Raw genomic sequence first — 21,384 nt, 5'->3', positions numbered from 1 at the left:
GGTTTCTTGTAACATTTTTAAAGGTCTATTAGCATAAATGACCCTTTGGATTCTTCCAGATATGGATAGGCTTTGTTTTGCCTTTGTTTTGCTTCAACTCATTTGCGATAAGAGTTCCAAGTGCGAACGTTGGGAAAAATATATTTATTTCTACATATAAAATAGTCTTCCTTCCTTCTGACAACAGTGCACAAAGACTCACGCTAAAGAAAGTAATTCTTGAATAATTATAAGAGTACAAAACCCTTTCACTTCCAGCCACCCTCTTAGGCTGAATCCCAGCTGTTTCACATCAGCTTCATAATGCAAGGCTGCGGCAAGAGCCAAGAGGCCAAGGACACTTCTCCTCTGCTACGAACCTCCATCTGGCTATGATTTAAATGAAAGAACAAAAATCCAAATGTAAAATACTCTTTTAATTACTAAATTAAGACGGTTAAACATTTTTAAAAATGTAAACTTGCAAATAAAAACAACAACAAAATGTAATTAAGACTAAAATTATTTAAAAAAAAAAACTTAAAAGAGACATAGGAAGGATGTGGCTTTTTTGTTTCTTTTTGGTTAAAGGTAAGAAAAGAAGGTATCCAAGGCTGATACAGACAACTGAAAAAGTAATACTTGCGTGTATCCCTCCATTCCCTCCCCGTTTCCCCATAAAAGAAGTGCATAGTAATTCCACTGAAACACTTGCAGACATATTGAAAGTAATTTCATCAGCAGTACAGGACATTTAAAACACCTACTTTACGATGGGTTATGGTATGTGAAAAAGGTACTCTAGCGGATGCCTGATGAATGGTTAAGCATGGGGACATGATTAAAATGCTATGAGGTTGAGACTATTTGCATGTGGTTGCCATGTTTATTAATTTTTTTAAAAAATCAGAAAATGTTCAGTATACATATTTTGATACAGGAAAGTACTTGCAGTTTCAGTCTTCCAGTCTGAACAGGTAATGGCGCATTTTCTTGCTTTAATAAGTTTGTTATTAAATTTTGATCACAAATTCAAACCACGCAGTTGGCAAAAGTTGCTGGAAATGCTGCACATGATTTCTGAAAGATCAAAAGTTACAACGACCTACAGGTACATAGTCAAACCCAAAAGTGCAATCCAATTTAAAAAGTCATGCTTGGCAAAAGCCAAAAATTCAGTCACTGGCTTTCAGAATCTTCACCAGTGTTTCATGTCTACAAGGAAATTAGTCTTTTTCTGGGTGCTTCAGCATTATGGCTAATCCGTTTCTGAAATGAGTTTCCTCTGCAGTAGCACCCACAACTATATATACAAGTATGTATATATTTTACATATATCTTATATATAAAAGCAAAAAAGGAAAGGAAAAAACCCAACCAACCAAACGAAACCAAAATCCCCAAACACTGGTCCTGATTTTATTTTGTTAGAACGTGAAAAAATGTAGACAAAAAGAGGCCACTTTTGGAAAATAATACTTTAGTTGAATCAGGAGAAGACTAGTTAAAATCGCATAACTTTGCATTATTATTATTTTTTAAAAAAGGAAAGCACTAGGATGTTATTGGCACTGAATTACTATTTACACTGAACAAAGATTTTGCAGTTTACATAACATCAAAACAATGCAGTTTCTGAGTCTCTGATGAAGAACAAAATCAAGTGTTCACTTTTCTGTTCATAGAGGACATTCAGATCTTTACGGCAGGTTAGGTCTGGGAATTCTCAGCTTCTGGCTCCAGTGCTTTTTGGTGCTCTAAGATGCAGCCTTTGGAAGTAGCTAGTCAGCCTTTGTCAGCTGCAGTCGGAACACCTGATAACTGTAGTCTGCACAGACCAGAAAAATTACAGGTTGTCACCTGGCTGGTACTGGGGTTCAGTTGCAGTAAAGTAGTCTTCAAGGAAACCCTGCAAGTACTCAAATGTTGGGCGCTCTTCTGGGTCTTTCTTCCAGCAGTGGATCATGAGCTCATGTAGGGAGATGGGGCAATCCTGAGGGCATGGCATCCTATAGCCCCGTTCTACCTGCTCCAGGACTTCACGGTTATTCATACCTGCAAAAACAACAACAGAGAGATGTACTAAAAATGAATTTTGTTTGGAAAAAAGCAATAGGGTTGGGCATATTTCCCTTAACAACCATCATCTTGTCAAGACTCCATCCAAAGACTGATTAATTTTAAATGAATTCACACCCTCTTTTAGTATACTTCCAGAGGGCAATTAATGTGGTATTGGTGTTCATCATGTTGGCATCAATATGCCAGTCTGTATCCCCCACCACTCATTTAATCTGGATTTGCCATTTCCAGGAAAATTTGTGATAAGCTTTTTTTTTTTTTTAAAGTTGCCAATGACCCTTTTTCTGTGAATATTATGTTGTGGAATAGATTGATGAAGGAAGTTGAAGAAGGCTATGTATGTAAGTATGCATGCATTTCATAAAATGTATATACTGCTTGATTGCAGAAAAACTTTAATGTGGTTTACAAAAAAGCTAAAACAATAAAATTGCCACTTAAAATTTTACAATCATACTCCAAAACATATAGAAGGTTAAAACTGCAGTAAAAATAGACTAAAACAATTTAAAACTTCTATGAATTTTCTAAACAACTGGGTAGCCTTGTCTAAATAAGTATGTCTTCAGCAGGTGCCGAAAAGAATACAATGAAGGTGCCTGCCTGATATTATCAATAGGCAGGGAGTTCCAAAGCATCAGTGCTGCCATACTAAGTCAAGTTCTTATGAATGCCATGAGGGTATTATGTGGCACTCGTCTTATGTGCCCACTCGATTGCTTCAGCTGATCAAAGCAGTTGAGTGGGCACATATGGGGTAAGGTCATCTTGTAGGTAGACTGGTCCAAGTCGTTAAAAGCTTTATATACTAACAGTAACACTTAGCCCAGTAGCAGATACCAAGATGAAGTATTTATCACACATTATCATTATGGTCAGTGGCTTCAACGTGCCAGAACTATCAAACAGAATAGCAAATTCAGTACTTGGAGTGCCTAGAAGTAGTTTGTGGATGAACAATACTTAAATTTGCATTTGATGGCACCTAAATTATAGGTGCATCAAAATTGTGATTCAGAAAAGGTGTTGTCAGGTGTCTGCTGCAAACACATGAAGAGCACAGCGGGGCCATGCACCCAAACCCTTCTCTCATCTCTTTGAGTGTCCCCATCTCTTTGGGGAGTACAAAGTTCTAGAGGGGATTTCCTGTGGGTCTGCAGAACACATGCAGAAGTGCCCCCCCCATGGTTGGGAACACTGACTGAACACGGTTCTTGATTGTGGGAAGCCTTCTACGTGTGCTTAGCCGGACACACTTAGAAATCCCCCTTCAGATCTTCCTACTCGATGTGAGAAGTTCAGGGGTGGAGATGATAAGGGATGGAGCCAGCCCACGTACCCACATGTCCCCTGCGTGATCTGAGCAGAGTTCAGACAATGCCCAAACAGGGCTACTGACACCATACAATTGAGAGAAATTGCCTCTTTGACTATGGCAAGGATTTGAAGTGCAATGCATATGTGGAGGAGATCTCTGTGTGCAGATAAAATTTCATACAGTGGTACCCCAGGTTACATACGCTTCAGGTTACATACGCTTCAGGTTACAGACTCCGCTAACCCAGAAATAGTGCTTCAGGTTAAGAACTTTGCTTCAGGATGAGAACAGAAATCGGGCTCCAGCGGCGCGGCAGCAGCAGGAGGCCCCAGTAGCTAAAGTGGTGCTTCAGGTTAAGAACAGTTTTAGGTTAAGTATGGACCTCGAGAACGAATTAAGTACTTAACCTGAGGTACCACTGTATTGTTTTTGCTGCCTGAAATGAGGTGGGGGTTTTTTGTTGGTGCTCTGCCATGCACATGTATAATTTGTTGGGATCCAAGCATTAAAGCCACAGGTTTCACCCAACTCACATAATTGTCTGAAATCATTTTTAGCATGGTTTCTTATTTCCTTACCTGGATATGGCACTCTCCCTTTTGTTACTAGCTCTGTCAGCAATATTCCAAAGGACCAGACGTCTGATTTTATTGTAAACCTTCCATACAATGCAGCTTCAGGGGCAGTCCATTTTATTGGAAACTTTGCACCTAGGAGAGAACAAAGCAGCTACCATTGAGGTATCAGTGGCTGGCAGGAGGTCACTTCATTTCTTTGGGGAAATAATTCAAAGCTTCTTTCCACTTAATATCGACTTCAGGCCACAACATTCTTTTTTTCTTTTCTTTCTCATATTTACAACATGATGCTTCTGAGTATATTTGCATATAAATGACAGTGATTTGTGTGTGTGTGTGTGTGTGTGTGTGTGTGATCATCAGAAATTAGGGTGCATTTGGCACCATCTCAATCTACGAACATGATGCACCTAAGTATTGTGAAAGGTTTCTACAGCAGTAGTTAGGAACCTTCCATCACTCTCAAACACATGCCTGTAACACCCATCTAAACACCCATCTTCTCTCTTCCCTTTTCCTGCCTTTTCCCCAGCTATTAGCACGTCAGATTCAATCCTTGTGTATTAAACCCTATGTGGTTCCTGACCAGGGTATCTGAGAAGTCACCTCTCCCTCTAATTTCACCCTGGTCTCTTGAGAACAGTGGATGAAGATTTGCTGATAGTGCAGCATGCCATGGTGGTGAAGCATGCTGTCACTTGAGCACATGATTTTATCACTGTTTGCACCAGTTCTCTGGAATTCTTATCCTCTGCAAGTGAAGCAAGCCCCAATATTTTGTAGGGGGCGGGATTCTTTTCTCCCAAAGCTTCATGAATTAGCCCATTTTATTTCTGTAGTTTTTAATTTTTATTGGCTTAATGTTTTCAATATTGTTTTATGGTTTGTATTATATTTTCTGTTTTTCTACCATAGTAGCATGCTGCAATGAAAGGGTTAAGCATTTCCTCCCCAAGTGTCAACCCCTCTGAAAATCCTGCTCCTCCCCTCCAGCATGACAGTTAGACCCTAGTGGGGGGAGTGGAGTCTCATTTATGTAAAACAAGTTAGCTTATTTTTCCCTAAAATAAAATCAACATTTTTTAAAAATACATAATTACATATGAAAACACAGGCATTTTGTGTGGGTGTGTCATGAACAGGGAGAGATGGATCAGTCTATTAATTATTAATTAAATCTGTATACCAACCTTCCAGTCTATGTCAATTTCAAGTGCATTCATTCCACTATAATATGTTAGGGTTGCCATATTTCAAACAGTGAGAATCCGGACAGAAAAGTTGAGCTTTTTTTGGGTTGGGTTGCCATATGTCCACCGCCATGAAAGCTGCTTCCAACAGTCTTCCAAATATGTCCAAGAAATTCTGGACGTATGGCAACCCTATGATATTTTTAAAAAACATTATCTGCATGGAAATTGGTTTTGAAGTTGTATTTTATCATGCATTCTACGATGCTATGTTTCTAAATGAATGTTGCCCTTAAATATGCATTTCAAAGATGTTTTGGTGAAGGGCAAAATCCAAAGGATAGTTACATTCCAATCCACACGTAAGTCTGGGAGGACTAGATCCAGTCAGTTCACAAAGGAATTCACAGAAATTTAATTTGTTAAGCGCCTGTAGATCATGACCTGGCCACTCATTCATAGTGATCAACACTTGCAGCCAGACTTGCAACACTATGCAGGGCAGAGTGAGAAGGCAGGGACAGCTTTTGCTGCATGCCAGGGAAACCACATGTCAGTGCATGCCCACCCGTTGCTTCCACATGATTGATAGGAAATAAATAAAGTTTGCAGGCCTATTTTGCTCTTATAAATAGTCAGCGTAAATGTTAGAAAAACACTGAAAAATCAGACTCAACGAATAGTACCACATCTTATAAGACCACTGGAGATGGGTATCAACACCATCTGCTTCCTTTAGCAATTTATTCAGGGACTCATAGGAGCACTTTTTAGAGAGTGGAAGAGGAGGAAGTCAGTTCTATTAATGTCAAGTACACAAACTATCAGGTGGCAAGGGGGAAAAAATGAAAGCCAAGTGTATTTGACATGCAACCTTCAACTCTTAACAGAAACAAGCGCTTCCTGTCTCCAAAAGCAATTGCCAGCCTGTATCATACTTTCCCAGCCAGTCTTCTGTTCCTGTGTGCCAGAGACACCATAGGAACAGTAGCTGGCTAGATAAACACGACAATCCCCCAGCTGCATCCCTCTGGAAAATCTATGTGAGAGGGTCGTGGGGGAAAACATACAAAAACAGCTATTGCTTCAAAGTGTTACTATGCCATCAACAGCCCCTCTGGAATTAAGCAATGTTGAGCAAGAGGAAATCTGTACAATAAAAGCTTGCTTCAAAAATTATTTTAAATATAAGGGAGAAATTCCAGATAGTGATCTGAATTACAGGCTCTGGAATGCATATAGAGAAGTCATTGCCAAAAGGTCTGAATTAATTCATGTAACTAAGGCTGATTATAGAATTTCCTCTTGCAGACTGCATATGCAGAAGAATCTACAGAAGAATCTGCAAGTGTATTACAATCAACATTCATTTAATTCTGCATTTTTATATAGAGCATACATTTTTGGGGGAACTATTAGCAAAGCAGTTTGGTTACTGTGGGCCCCGGACAATGATATTAAGTTTGCCCTTTAAGAGAAGATCCTAATGCTTTTCACAAAAGCAAGGTCACTAGTGGAGGCTCTCCTCCACAGAGAGGGCCTTTTAAGAACATATGATAATCCCTGCTGTCAAAGGCCTATCCAGTCTAGCATTCTGTTCTCAATGGTATTTCCACCGGTGAAGCCCTGTTGATGGAAATTTCTCGCTAGGGAAATTTGCTTTGCTTACATGTTTTTGGTGCCCAGTAAGACCTGTGTTCTCTTGGGCTTTTCTTTTTTTCATTTTTAGACTGTTTTATTTACTACTTTTAATCCGCTAAGGGTTTTTAACTGTGAATTTGTTTTATTTTAGTTTTTGCTCTACTGTATTGATTTTACTGTGGCTTGTATGTCCTTATGTACTGCACTGGCAATTATACTGGACAGTATTCAAATAGATATGATAAAGTCAAAGTAGCATAGTTTAAGTATGCTATGAATTAAAGCATGGTACAGGCTGTGAAGTAAATTCACTTCAACCAATAAAATATTTAGATACTAACAAGAAAATAATTGGTTTGCATGATACATTTTTACATGATCATGCTACAACCAGAATGTTTGACTGTTACGTTTAGTTTTCCTTGGGATGATAAATTTCAAGATATGCTGGCTGTACGAATCCATAAGAGAAAAAATACTATATGGACTGATCCATATATGGACTGATCCATATATATGGAGTGAAGAATTTACAGAACAGTTTCTTCTAAAATGTTCTTAACAGTACACTAAGGAAATAATATTCCACTTTAGTTATAGCTGTTGTTCCCTTTGACAGGGTTTTATCCATTGGTTGCTTAAGCTCACACAGCTGATCTTTCTCTCCGTAGGGTCAAAAGCATCCTGAACAATAGGAGCTATTCTGTATGGGCCTATATGGGTCTGCAGTGCAGGGGATGAAATGCCTAAATTTGGGATATTCCCCTTTGCACTGCAGCCCCATATTAGACAGCCCTCATGATTTAGGCACCCAACTAATGTGAGATGGTTTTGGGGGTGCAGAGAGCTGTGGTGGGGAGGCGCCAGAAAATAAAGATCATGTGCACAAGTTGCTGCCTGCTTGAGCAGCCATCCAACACAAGCCATAGTTTATGCTGTTGTATGGTACTGCGTTTAGGGCAGGCATAGACAACCTCGACCATCCAGATGTTTTGGGACTACAACTCCCATGAGCCCTAGCTAACAGGACCAGTGGTCAGGGATGATGGGAACTGTAGTCCCAAACATCTGGAGGGCTGAGGTTGCCTATGCCTGGTTTAGGGTCTTTTTCCTTTTCCCTTACACTCAGCAACAGAATCCCATTCCTCTTTATCTTTCAGAAATTCTTATTGAAAACTGCTGGTCAAATTGGCCAAAGAGGTCATATATTATACAATTACACTTACATTTCCCATGCATTGGAACTGATAAACAGTTTCATAATTCTCTATCTGTACTTGTGAATTGAACATTGATTCACATTTCCTTTACACTAGATGAGTAGGAAGAAGACCCATCAAGATTTTGGCATGTTTTTCTATCACCTTTGAAAGCTACAGTAAAAGTTATAGTGACTACTTATCCTACCTTGTCTGGCTGTGTATTCATTGTCTTCAATTAATCTTGCTAGTCCAAAATCAGCAATCTTGCATATTAGACCATTTCCCACCAGGATGTTTGCAGAACGCAGGTCTCTGTGTATGTAATTCATTCGCTCAATGTAAGCCATTCCTGCAGCAACCTGTTGGATTTACAATACACTCTACTTAATAAAGAACACAGAACCTTGACATGAGTACATTGTACTAAGCACATAGTTAAAATTTACCTGTGCTGCCATATCCACTAGGTTTGGCAATTTCAGAGCTCTTCCTTCTCCATCTTTTAAGAAATCTAGCAAACTTCCTGCAATACAAAAAAGGGGGGTTTAAAGAGGTTTAGGTACTCAGTGCTGGACAATACACAGACACCAATGTTTTTGTTTGAATATAATGTTACATTTTTTTTTAAAAAAAAGTGTAGGTCATACAATTTATGGAAGATTTCAGGTAAGATAACCAGATGGAGTTTACAGAGTTACAGAATCTGAAATGCTAGATTAATTCAAGTGAACTACAATCCTACTTTCATACTTCAAACCTATTATAGTGGTACCTCGGGTTAAGTACTTAATTTGTTCCGGAGGTCCGTTCTTAACCTGAAGCACCACTTTAGCTAATGGGGCCTCCTGCTGCCACTGCGCCGCCGGAGCACGAGAGCCAGTGTGGTGGTAACCTGAAGTGTATGTAACCTGAGGTACCACTGTACCAGATTTTCTAACACCTAACTATCCCAACCTAAAAATCTCCTGATGTATATTATTATTATGACACCAGCATAAGATTATTGTGCTGTCATAGTTGCCTGTACACTCCATCTTAAACATTTATGGGCATATATTCATGAAAAGGATTCATGAGAATCCTTCCAAAAATATTACTGTAGAAGCTACTATATGCCTTGTTTAGACTGGCCATTATGCCTTGCTCACACCTTTTCTCACTTAATACCATTCATTAATTTACATTTTAATATACAGTGAAAGATACATAGTTGCATATAGAGATAGGTGGGCAAACAAATGTTGAAAGTGTATGTCTTGCTGTTTTGACACTTGGCTGAGATAGGGCTTTCTTTGCTTGGGGTGCCTGGGTTCTGGTGAGTGAAATTCATTTTGAGCAACGCAGAAATGTGCATCTTGAGAAACTGTTATAATTTTCATTCACCTGGCTTGTGTGCCACACCAAACCAAACTATGTCTTCGCATGGACATGCAAGTGTGTGAACTCTGGGAAAGGCGACTGCAGCTCCTTTGCACCTTTCCAGTTGTTCTGCTTCTGTGCTGCACTCTGCTAAGCCATGGCTTGACTTTGTGTGCAGTAAGAACCCGGGGTTCTGATTTAGATCTCTCTAGATTAACCATGAGCTGTAACCAAAATTTAGCCTATGGTTTACTGTTTGTGGTTTGTCTGGGAGAGCTAAATCCCATCCTGGGTCTGAACAACATGTTAAACCAGATCATGGCTTAGCACAGCACAGAAGCAAACTTTTTGGGAAGGGGAAAAGTGGCCATGGCCTTCTCTCTTGGAAACTACATACTTAGTTTGTGCTAAGCCGTGGTGCAAAGCGGTCCAATAGATCACATCACTAGGATGTATGTGCTTTTCATTAACTATCACCAAAGCTACCTCTCAGAAGCAAATGGAATATCTAGCAAGTGTATTCAGTAAACTATGTTTCTGGATATAGAATACAAGACATTAATATATAATAAACTTAACAAGATATAGTTCTTTTATCCCTAAATGTAAATGCAGCGGGAAGTGTAAAACAGCTTAATAAAGCTCCCTTTGCCAAAACAAAATAGGGGAAAACAAAGAAGGGAAAACAGTGTTTTACTCTGAATTTACAACTTTTAGTATCAGTTTGCATGAAATCAGAGCAAACCCAACAGAGAGCGAGTCTTTAACAAGATCAACCATTTACTTTCTATGAATATTTTTTAAAAGGTAAAAGATGCCAGTGCCCATGCATGGCTAACTCATCATTAATATGAGTTCTCACCGCCCTAACAATACCTTGCAGAGGCCTTCTATGCAGGTAATGTATTTAGAAGGTCAGTTCAGAATGCTTCGTTAAGCATTCCCTGATGGAGAAAGTGGCTAGATCGCACGGCAATGCCTGAGCTCAGCAAATCCATGGAGCCACAATTGCCTTAGGAAGTGGAAATCAATAACCCTTTCCATTTAAGAGAGTAAGATGGAGTAATATATAAAAATTTAAAGATACAGTGTTAAGGGGAAATAGCCTGGTATGGATTGCAGAGCAGCTAGGAACAGCAAGATGGGAAAGAAAGAAATGGACCATTTTTCAACACTGAAATGACAAAAAGGGTTAGGTGGTTGTGATAATAATATCACCAGTCTTAAAAAGGAATTTCTTTTCTTTGTTATTCTGTAAGAAGAATGTAGCACAGAAGCAAGGGTTAATCTTTTGTGCCCTGAACCATAACTTACAGAATCATCCATGTCTCCAAAAACAAAAGTAATATCTAAAGTGATAGATTTCGCAAAATTCTTTTAAAAAATGGTTTCTGTCCTAAACAAACAAACAAAAGCAGATGTTCATCTCTATGAAAACATGGTTGCTAGGAAATGCTCAGAGCAATCTGAGAAGGGATGCGGAAAACAATCTGACAACAAAGTGAAAACACAATTAAAAATACATAAAAGTATGTTTCCTTTCTAGCACTTAAAAATAGTAACTTAAAACTCTTTGCTAGATTGTCACCCACAACGAAGTGGGCATAGAAAAATATGCATGCAAATAATTATATAGAGAGATATGGAGGGGTTTTGACAGTGATATGCAAGGAGATTTAGTGCAGTCCTAACTGTACAGCAGAAGCAACAGGGGCAGGAAGACAGAGGCAGTTTTAATGCTCTGGGACCAGAAAGGTTTTAGTGAAGAAACACATTCTGTCCAAGAAAACATTGCCATTTGTGAAACAAATGCCCTTTCATGTGAATTTATATTGTGTGTACCTACATAATTTATTTTATGCTGCCTTGTGGGGAATAGTACTATTTTAGTCTTTGGGGTAAATACATGATTTAATTAAAGTTGATTAAATTAATTTCAATATGTTGTTCAATAGGGCTTCATGTGTATATGATGAGGGATTCAAGATTGTTAAAATGAATCAACAACCCTCATTCACTCACGCAGGTAACCCTGGTGTGTTCTGGTGAAGACTATCAGGCTGAATTCTAATCCCCACTTAACTTGGCACCCACAAAATATCTAATTCTGACATGGAGTAAATGGCAACTTTTATACCCTCCAATTAATCAAAGGCTGTTTTCTTTACTCATTAAGAGTTTAATTAATGAGTAATCAATTCATTTGACACTCAAAGAAACCAGAGGCCATGTTTATACAATACAACGAGTCAACGCAATAATAATTAAAGGAGGCATTCTCCATCACTGCTTCAACAATGCAATGGGAAACAGTGGGGAAACATGTAATGTAGAGGCTCAGGCATAACATGCCGATGGCAGGTCAAATCCTCCTTAAACTGTCCTGTGAGCAAGCAGAGGGTAGTGCTGTGAAATTCCAGAGACAGCATACTCACCCAGACATGAACTTCATCTGGGGGAATAGGCTTTGAGCAAGACATTCTTTTTTCAACAATATGGTGTAGTCAAACCTTGGTTCTCAAACAGCTCCATTTTCTAATGTTTCAGCTCCTGAACTCCGAAAACCCAGAAGTAAATGCTCCGGTTTCCGAACGTTTTTTGGAAGCCGAACGTCTGACATGGCTTCCACTTGAGTGCAAGAAGCTCTTGCAACCAACTGGAAGCCGTGTCTCGGCTGTCAAATGTTTCAGAAGTCGAATGGTCTTCTGGAATGGATTACATTCAACAACCGAGGTTTGACTGTATCAGACTACAGCCAGGGAGACTGTAATTTAAACAAACATTTATTCAATGAAGCTCAGTCAATGTGTTGCCTTAGTACAACCAATCTGACCTATTTCACAGGATTGTAACGGGATAAAATATGGCCGAGGAGAACTTATTTATGAATTGCCTTTTACAGCAGTCTCAAGGCAACATGAAACAGCTAAAATAAAACAGAAAAAAAGAAAATGACTGTAAATGAAATATAGGCTTAAAAACAACACAAAATTAACATATAAGGCAGAGATCTTTTCATCCAGCTGAAAAAGCTTGCCAAAAACAAAACAAAAAATTATTCAGTTGTTTTTGTTGTATCTCAACTGGGATGCTGCTTCATAAAACTGGAGCAGCCATACTGAAAGCCCTGCTTTGAGTCTTGATAGTTTTGAGACCTGAAGCAGAAACTCTCCTGTAGAATGCAGAGACCTACTGGAAATGTAAGGGTTAGACAGGGTGCTCTGTCAAATAATCTGGTTCCTCTAACAGCAGAACTGGATTAAGGAGCACCACTGGAATATGCACATGCTTCTTCGGGGAGAATGCAATCATATCCAGGACAGGCAATTTACTGACTTCTCAAACCCACCACCAGAGCTTCAATCTTGCCAGAATACAGGCTCATTTTATTAGCCTTCATTCAGCCCAACACTGCATCCAGACACTGGTCCAGGGCTTGCTCACCCATTCCCAGTTGAGATGTTATAGAGAAAGGCACCTTGCTTCAAATCTTCTAAAACTCACTCTCAATGGCCTGTGATACCACACAGCTCTAGTGTCAGGTCTCTGGGAAACACTCTTCCAAAATCATATTCCCTGGAGATAAGATGAGAAACGCTGTGGAACAGTGCCCCAATATGCATCTCTCATAAAGTCCAGGTTACGGTATCAAAAGCTGATGGGTGATCCACCAGGAGTTGCACTTCCAGTGTTCCTCTCTTGATAAAGGGTGATCAAGCCTGATTCAGTCCCAAACCCAGGTGTGAACCCAGATTGGAATGAGACTAGAAAACCAGTTTCCTCCAATGATGCTGGCAATGGCACCACCACAACCATCTTGTAGACCTTGCCCAAAAAGAGGTATTTGTGACTAGGTGGTAGTTGTTAAAACACCATCAGGTCTAGGGTCCCCTCCCCTGAACTGACCATGCTACGGCCTCTTTCAAGGTGCCAAGCACCACCTATTCCCCAAAGGTGTGTTCATCACACTCTGTATCCACCCAGTCTTGTGTACATCATCACCTTTTGTCACTATTTATATCACCTTCAGCTCCTTGGAGAGAGAAAAAATGCAATAAAGAACAATTACTTCAAATGGGTAGCTTTAAAAATAATGGGTAAGCAAATGGTTGAAGGTGATGCTAATTTGCATTAATCAAGCTAGAGAGTAATTCCTGACTCACATCTACAAGCAGCACGGTGTTAACCTACCTTTGCTCATATATTCTGTGACGATGTAGATAGGTTCTTCGGACACCACAGCATACAGCTGGACCAGTTTGTCATGTTTTAGCTTTTTCATGATCTGAGCCTCCTCCAGGAATGATTCTGGGGACATTGTGCCAGGCTTCAGAGTCTTTATTGCCACTTTAGTATTTCCATTCCAGGTACCTACAAAACACCCACAAATGCTGTCAGCAGAAACATCCAGTGTCCACAGAACTCACAAGACTCTACTCGCAGTAGGTAAACAAAGAACAGAAGTAACAAAGATCAGTAAGTGAGACATCTAAGCAGCAGTGGACATTAATGAGGCTGTGCATTTTTTGGTTGCCAGTTATTGTAATCTAGATCCATACACTGTAGTGGCCAAAGGGATGAATACACATATGCTAAGCTAGTTTAAACTTCTTTGTTGTAAACGAATTGACCAAGGACAAGCCATTGATCTTAGGCTAATCTACTTCATACTGTTATTGCACAGCTGAGACACAGCCCTGAGCAACTTGGAATAAATTTTTCTGCCTCTATTATTAAAAGAGGCCATAATTTTTGAGCTCCTTACACAAATCAGGAGAAGTCTAATTTAGTTGACTGAATAGTGCAGACTGATATTTCAGTGCTAAAATTAGCTCCATTTATTTGAGGGAATTCATTATAAAAAGACTTCCTAATGGAAGAAGAAGAACATATATATAGCTTTGGCCAAAACAGCACATCACATAGTGTTTTTTTATTTAAAATAAAACACAGAGCTAAGGAATTCATTCACTCTTAGTTCTGCATTGAACCAACAATGGTGAGTGTGTTAATACAGGAATTCACACATTAGCTCAATACTTTTTTGGTAACTATCTATAGATTCCGCCTCCCCTGAAATGAGAGGCACTTATTTTGATCCAGAAGAGAAAGCTGGATCATAAAGGGGCTATGCTGACATGCCTATAGATGTTAATACACACAAGCAACTTGTTCTCACGTATTCTGCAGAATAGGTAGTCTTCATGCAACTCCCACCCCCAGGGTTGCTTAACTACTTATTTGCAACCAGTTTTATAGGAACTGAGGCAGTAGTCACTGGCAAGGCATCATGACTATTTGACCTCCTGCCACTGGTATCACTGTGGCTTATTGGCAGGGAGAGATGTGAGGTGGTAGCAAGGTCCATGTGATGCAAATGCATGGGCAGAACCATGGGCAGAACCGATCTCCTGCTCCCAGCAGTGTGTTTACTGAGCTCATTGCCGTCTCACCCCTCCTCCCCAGCAGGCTGCAGCAATGCAGTTGACAGGTCAGGTAAGCAAAGATGTCCTACCTTGCTGACTCTACAGGACAGAGTGAAGGTTTTTTCCTCACTACAATGAAATCTCCTAATGTAGTGCTTTACTTTTCCCCATTGATATATGTGGAAAAGTGAACTTGGGGGGACAACTCTTCAGCGAGCTTCAACCTGCCCAGTGCTGCCTAACCCTGGTTACTCTGAAATCTGGAGCAGGTTTTCTCCCTTTTCAGATGTACCGTATTTTTCGTTCTATAAGATGCACCAGACCATAAGATGCCCCTAGTTTTTGGAGGAGGAAAACAAGAAAAAAAATGTTCTGAATCCCAGAAGCCAGAACAGCAAGAGGGATCGCTGCGCAGCCTGCATTCGGTCCATAAGACGCACACACATTTCCCCTTACTTTTTAGGAGGGAAAAAGTGAGTCTTATAGAGCAAAAAATATGGTATTTCAAATTATAGGTCATTTACTTTGTTTCATAGAACTCAATAGGAACTATTGACAAACTAGTCAGTACATATTTGCATAGCCCCAATCTTCATTTCATTTCTGGGACCAGTTAACAAATGCTGAAACTTAGGAACAGGTACAAAGGGCTGTATTCAACCAAATACAAAGGATATGTACTGTATTATCTGACTGCAGTGCTAGAATAAATTTCTGCAATATCAGTGTTGAAGTTTGTGACACTGCACAAAGGCAGCACTTGGTGTGGTCTGCTCAAAGCCCATGTGGACTTGCATAGCTAGCATGTTGACAGACTAGGCATCAAGAGACCATATTAAAAATTTAGATTTAGGTGTCACTAACTTTAGATTTAGGTGTTAGATTTATTTCACTTGGTTTAATGATAGCTTTCTGATTTTGAAACGGACGGACAGGGTTTTTTATGACGGCTTTAAAGTTATCTATCCCAAACAGAACAGTTTCCACTGCCTTACCACTCCACACTTCAGCGAAACAGCCCTGACCCAGCTTCTTTTCCAGAAACAATGAATCTCGTGCCACTTCCCATGCATCCTTAGCCAATCCGACAGTTTGTGGAGTGCAATTCGATGCAATCACAGTTAAGTTAAAACATAAACCATCAGCTTTTTCTACAGGAAAGGAAATTAATAAAAGAAATACTTATAATCCACACAGTTATTACATGCACAGAGAAAGATGGAAGGTGGTTTTGTTCTTCAGTGCCCATGCTCACTTAATTTTGAGGTAGAAGGCTCATCACAACCTTTACATAATTAACAGATTAGAGTGCGTGAGGCTTGACTCTTAAGCTGAAGATAGTTTGTCAAACCTGACACATAGAGCCAGGAGAGCATATGAGATCATCTTTCTTTCTTTCTTCTTCTTCTTCATCTATAAATTACTCAGTGCTCAGAATGAAAGGTTTTCAAAGTCAGAAGCATGTTATCCTAAGTAATCGAAGACATCTGCTCTTTGATGTTGCTGGTCACGGCTCATTTTGCTTCCACATTCCATCTTCCATACTTGCCCCCAAAAGTTGGGAGACTATGGGATATATATATAGATATGTATTTTCTCTGCATACCCATCCATACTTCCCCAAACTGCCCATTTCCCAGTCTCTTGATCAACTGTAGTGACTCTCGTGGAATTTCCCAGACATCTTTGGTTTTGACAGACAGATCAGTAAGCCTTGGCATTCCTTTATGACAAGGGACTACTAAGCGGCAGCAAAGACCTGCAGCTCTCTCTGATGAAGCAGAAGTGAAGCAGAGGGAAAAGAAAAGAGTAACAAACATGAAACATACACAGGAAGCAAGAAAAACAATGCTAGTAAACAAGTTACATCATTTGTTAGTAGCATTCTCCCCCAAAAGCTTGAAGATAAGCAAACTGTACACTTAAAACATTCACTTTTGAAATATTCACTCAAGGGCATTTATTAATCCCATTATTTGTTTGGCACAAGGAGTGGACAAATCATCTCTTAGTTTCTTCCTGTTATTGCAACATTCTGCATTTATGGGCGACTGGCATAATGTATTTCAAAATATTCATTTAATGCTGACTGACTTGATAAATTATTTATTTGTTAAATTTTCAAATTATTTAACAAGTTAAAAAAAACAAAGCAGCACATAAAATGAAAATCCTCACACCTCAGTCTAACTTTTATGAGAATCTTACTTTTTATAATAAAAAGTGTTTTAAGTTACAAATTGTGGTTTCCATTCAAAGAAGAAGCACATGTTGATGAGATTTGTGTTTCTTCTCCCCACCCCAAGCCAAGGAGGCCATGAATGGATGCCATACATGTTACATCATTTTGTATTTTAATGTCACCATTAATGTATGTTCACATTAATGTTGATCTTTAGAATGTTTGGCATGACAAAAGTCTGCAGAATTCTTTGAGCTACAAGGAAGCATGTGGGGCAGGGAAAATAACTTCAGCTTAGTAAGTCCACACAAATGTGTGAGCTCCTGAAGATGAGCTTGCAGCCACTTTGCCCTGTCCTGATTCTAAAACTTGGCATAGCAGCAAAAGGGACCAGGGAGGAGAAAATGGCTGGGAGCTCCCTTCCAGGAACCTGCATGTTCAGGCAGTCTCGCCAAACCATGGTTTGGCTTAGCATGCCCTGCAAATCAGCTCCCTGTCTGTACACAGACAATCACAGATGGACTGATTGTAAAGTTATCACCACAGTAAACTAAGCTAAGCTAAACTAAAGGACCCCTGGATGGTTAAGTCCAGTCAAAGGTGACTATGGGGCTCCGGCACTTATGCTTTTCACAGACAGCTTTCCAGGTCATATGGCCAGCATGACTAAACCACTTCTGGTGCACGGAAGACCATGACAGAAGCCAGAGCACATGGAAATGCTGTTTACCTTCCCGCCGCAGCGGTACCTATTTATCTACTTGCACGGGCGTGCTTTCGAACTGCTGGGTTGGCAGGAGCTGGGACAGAGCAATGGGAGCTCATCCCATCGTGCAGATTCAAACCCCCAACCTTCCAATCAGCAAGCCCTAGAGGCTCAGTGGTTTAGATCGCAGCACCACCCACTCCCAGTACTACCTGCCCCAACTGCTTCCTTGTAGTGTTACTTTTTATTATTTTTTGCTTCTTTCTTACAATGAGTTAAGAGGCTCCAAGTTAGGAATTAACACAAGTAGTGAGGACAAATATTGAAAGGCAGGAAAAGGACATTTAAACTGTAGGCTTGTTAAAATAACAGCAATTTGATGGGCTGCAGTATCTCCTGGATGGCTTTATCTAAGATATAAATGCAGTAGTGGCTACTGGATTGTCCACTACTGGGTAACTATATATGATTTACTTGTCTTTATTGGTGCTTTAGGAATAAGGGACATGGGGAAACAAATGCCCAGAAGCAAGTTTGTGGTGCCTTGTTTTTATTTTTTAAAAAGCTGGCATTGATTTAAAACTAATACGGCCCAAAATCATCTAAGCCCCAACTATGTGAAAGAAGGCCTTCTCTCATACCAACTTGCTACAGTTTTAAGATCAGTAGGATAAGCACTGCTTGTGGTCCCAAAGCACAATGAGATTCATGGGGCAGGAGTTTGTGAGTAGACTTTCTCTATAGGGACCCTCAGCTGTTGCTGCTGGTGCTATCTGTAACTGAAGCCTGCATTTTGTTTTATGCTGTTTTAATTTTATTGCTTAATTCTTGCTTAGGTTTGTATATGTCTTTCCTGGGACCTGGTTGAAGAGCAGATTATAAATAAATGATAAATAAACGTTTTTCTTTACACCCATGAGTGCAGAAATACATGGGTATCAGACAAAATCAATTAATCGCTATTAATACAATCAAGTTTGTTCTTTGGAGCTGATAGGTACATGTTATACCTCTATTATAATACACAGGAGCCTGACCTAGAGTTTGTAAATCTTTTAAATGGGGTTTTCTGAAATAAACATGGAGCAGATGCAGCAAACTTTTGCAGGTAAGGAGAAGAAAATGGAGAAATGGTGGACGGGGTGAAAGAGCTAGGGGAAACCAATTAATAGACAATTCAGGATGGTGTAGTGCCAGAATATGCGTGGAGGCTCTTGCAGCTTGTTTATGAGCTAGCTCAAATCTAGGCACAAAAAATTTCAAAACTGCTTTCCCAACACTATCAGAATTTGCAACATGGCCAGTTATGTTCCCAATGGAAACAAAACCATAGCTTGAGGCAGAGGTTTTTTGTTTGCAGTGGCGTAGCGTGGGTTTTCAGCACCCGAGGCAAGGCAAGTAATTTGCGCCCCCTAAACCTAACCCCCAGATGTTGCGCCCGGTGCGGCCGGGCCCCCCCTGCACCCCCATGCTACGCTACTGTTTGTTTGTTTGTGAATTTCATTTGTTTGTGACCTTCATAGCAGAAGGCCGGGGGTGGGGTGGGGAGGTAGTCTAAAAGAGGAAGGAGTACTGGGACAGAACACATAGCTAGGAGCTGTAGAGGAAAAGAGCCGACAGCCATATATGGCAGTGGCTGGTGAGGTGGAGTAGAAAGCAGCAAATGGCTGCCACTGACAGGGAGGGGAGGCCTGTGCCCTTACGATGAGTGGCAGCAGAGACAGGCAGTGGCTCATGGAGCACCCATGCAGATACACTGCTGGCTAATGTAATTGACCACACCCAAAGAGAGAGATGCTGGCCATTCATCAGCAGCACACCTGCACACCGCAGGGAGAAGCTTCTCCCTGCTTCAAATACCCTCAGAGAGGCCCACCTTTAAGTTTAAGCAGCTTCCCAGGATAGAAGAAGGAATTTCAATAGATGTGGCTTGCATGACCATTTGTATCTGCTGAAATTCCTTCTTCTACACAAGTATTAAAAGTTTTAAGAAGCCCTGTACTTAAAAAGCAAAACAAAACTGGCTACCCCAGACATCCCACCCTCTCAGTTTCTGTTCAGTGGTGGCAATTTACTGCTTTCCATTCTATCTCACCAGCCATCACCCCTCAATTTGAAATAGCCACCCAAATGTCCAGGCTGAAACCAATGTCTTTGCAGCTACATATTTTCCTACCAATGGCAAAAAACTGTCAAAGATAACATTTCCAGCACTACACCAATAGAAGAGCTGAGACTAGAAACCACAAAGTATTAGAATGTGAAAGTCTGAATGTGTATAGGGATAGAATAAATAGATCATAGAGGCAAGATTGAGGGCTTTGGTGCAATGCAAAACAGGGAGTCAATGTATGAGAATTAGACGTAGGATTAATATTAAGAAATAGTTTAAGCATAAATTGTCAGCACTCCTCTAGTTAGCATAACCTTAGACCAAGCAGAAATCGAAGGTCAGATTTTCTTTCCAGAGAAGCTCTGAGTAATATTACAAACAGAAATAAAATGATGCAGCAATAATCCCAAACAGATTCCCCTCCCCCTACAGTTTATGAAACATTTTAAAGATTGAACAATCTTAGGCACCATTATAGTTATGATATCCTAGACTAGAATAAGCAATTTAAAATATAGTTATAAATAAATTTACTTTAAAATAATGGTAGGAAACATCTTGAAGATAAGAACTTTGCAGAATATTTATAGAAGTGTGTGTTTGTGTGTGTGTGTATGAACATTTGTAACAAAATGCACAACAAAAAAGTGTGAGGAAACTATTTTAAATGATTAAGCAAATTATACAGACATTCATTTCTAATTATTTCACAGCTGTGCTACAATGCAAAGTATGGACTATTACTAAAGATACAGTATATGGAAATCAATGTAATAAAACATGCATGTTAACTATAATGTACAGTACTATCTGGACGGAGACAGCCTTACTACAGTTATCCATACTCTGGCAACCTCTTGTTTGGATTACTGCAATAAAGTATATGGGGCTGCCTTTAAAATGATTTTGGGGGGGCACTTAGGGGGATGCAGGATGGGGGAAAGGAAAGTGAAGTACTTTTGTACAAGCAGAAGTCTGGTTGCACAACATTGGATAGCATCAAAGAAAGAAAAATTACTGATATGCTACATAGGTAAAGGTAAAGGTACCCCTGCCCGTACGGGCCAGTCTTGACAGACTCTGGGGTTGTGCGCCCATCTCACTTAAGAGGCCAGGGGCCAGCGCTGTCCGGAGACACTTCCGGATCACGTGGCCAGCGTGACATCGCTGCTCTGGCGAGCCAGAGCCGCACACGGAAACGCCGTTTACCTTCCCGCTGGTAAGCGGTCCCTATTTATCTACTTGCACCCAGAGGTGATTTCGAACTGCTAGGTTGGCAGGCGCTGGGACCGAGCAGCGGGAGCGCACCCCGCCGCAGGGATTTGAACCCCCGACCTTTCGATCGGCAAGTCCTAGGCGCTGAGGCTTTAACCCACAGCGCCACCTGCGTCCCTAACGATATGCTACATAGCTAGCAAGAATTATCCAGTCAATGTTCCCAATAGTTTCTTTGTGGGTTTGTACTCTAGCAGTGCAATTAATGAAGAACATTGCTTATGCAGTGCAAAGCTGCCTTTATTTTCTTGGTTTTTTAAAGGAAACTGTTTATTTGCTCTCATCAGATATTGCTGTGTTACATTTGGAACAGTTTAATGTGTTTTGCAATTG

At 40.2% G+C, this 21,384-nt stretch overlaps 1 protein-coding gene across 11 annotated transcripts in view; it reads right to left on the bottom strand.

The window, feature by feature from the left end:
* Positions 1-397: 397 nt before the first annotated feature.
* FYN (FYN proto-oncogene, Src family tyrosine kinase) overlaps positions 398-21,384 on the bottom strand; it is a 106,078-nt gene continuing 85,091 nt past the window's right edge. For 8 of the 11 annotated variants that reach the window (XM_081905729.1, XM_081905728.1, XM_081905726.1 and 5 more), the window contains 6 exons: positions 16,382-16,546; positions 13,541-13,720; positions 8,437-8,513; positions 8,196-8,349; positions 3,958-4,089; positions 398-2,034 (listed from right to left, as the gene is read on the bottom strand). In XM_081905729.1, coding sequence (XP_081761855.1) covers positions 1,826-2,034; positions 3,958-4,089; positions 8,196-8,349; positions 8,437-8,513; positions 13,541-13,720; positions 16,382-16,546 — 917 coding nt within the window. In that variant the 3' untranslated portion in view covers positions 398-1,825. Of the gene's footprint in view, positions 2,035-3,957; positions 4,090-8,195; positions 8,350-8,436; positions 8,514-13,536; positions 13,721-15,770; positions 15,927-16,381; positions 16,547-21,384 lie in introns of all 11 variants that reach the window. The other 3 variants (XM_081905733.1, XM_081905724.1, XM_081905725.1) reach the window with 3 other exon arrangements.

The sequence above is a fragment of the Podarcis melisellensis genome (assembly GCF_964234715.1).
Source record: "Podarcis melisellensis genome assembly, chromosome: 3".
Lineage (NCBI taxonomy): Eukaryota > Metazoa > Chordata > Lepidosauria > Squamata > Lacertidae > Podarcis > Podarcis melisellensis.
This window is presented reverse-complemented; position numbering and strand designations above follow the sequence as displayed.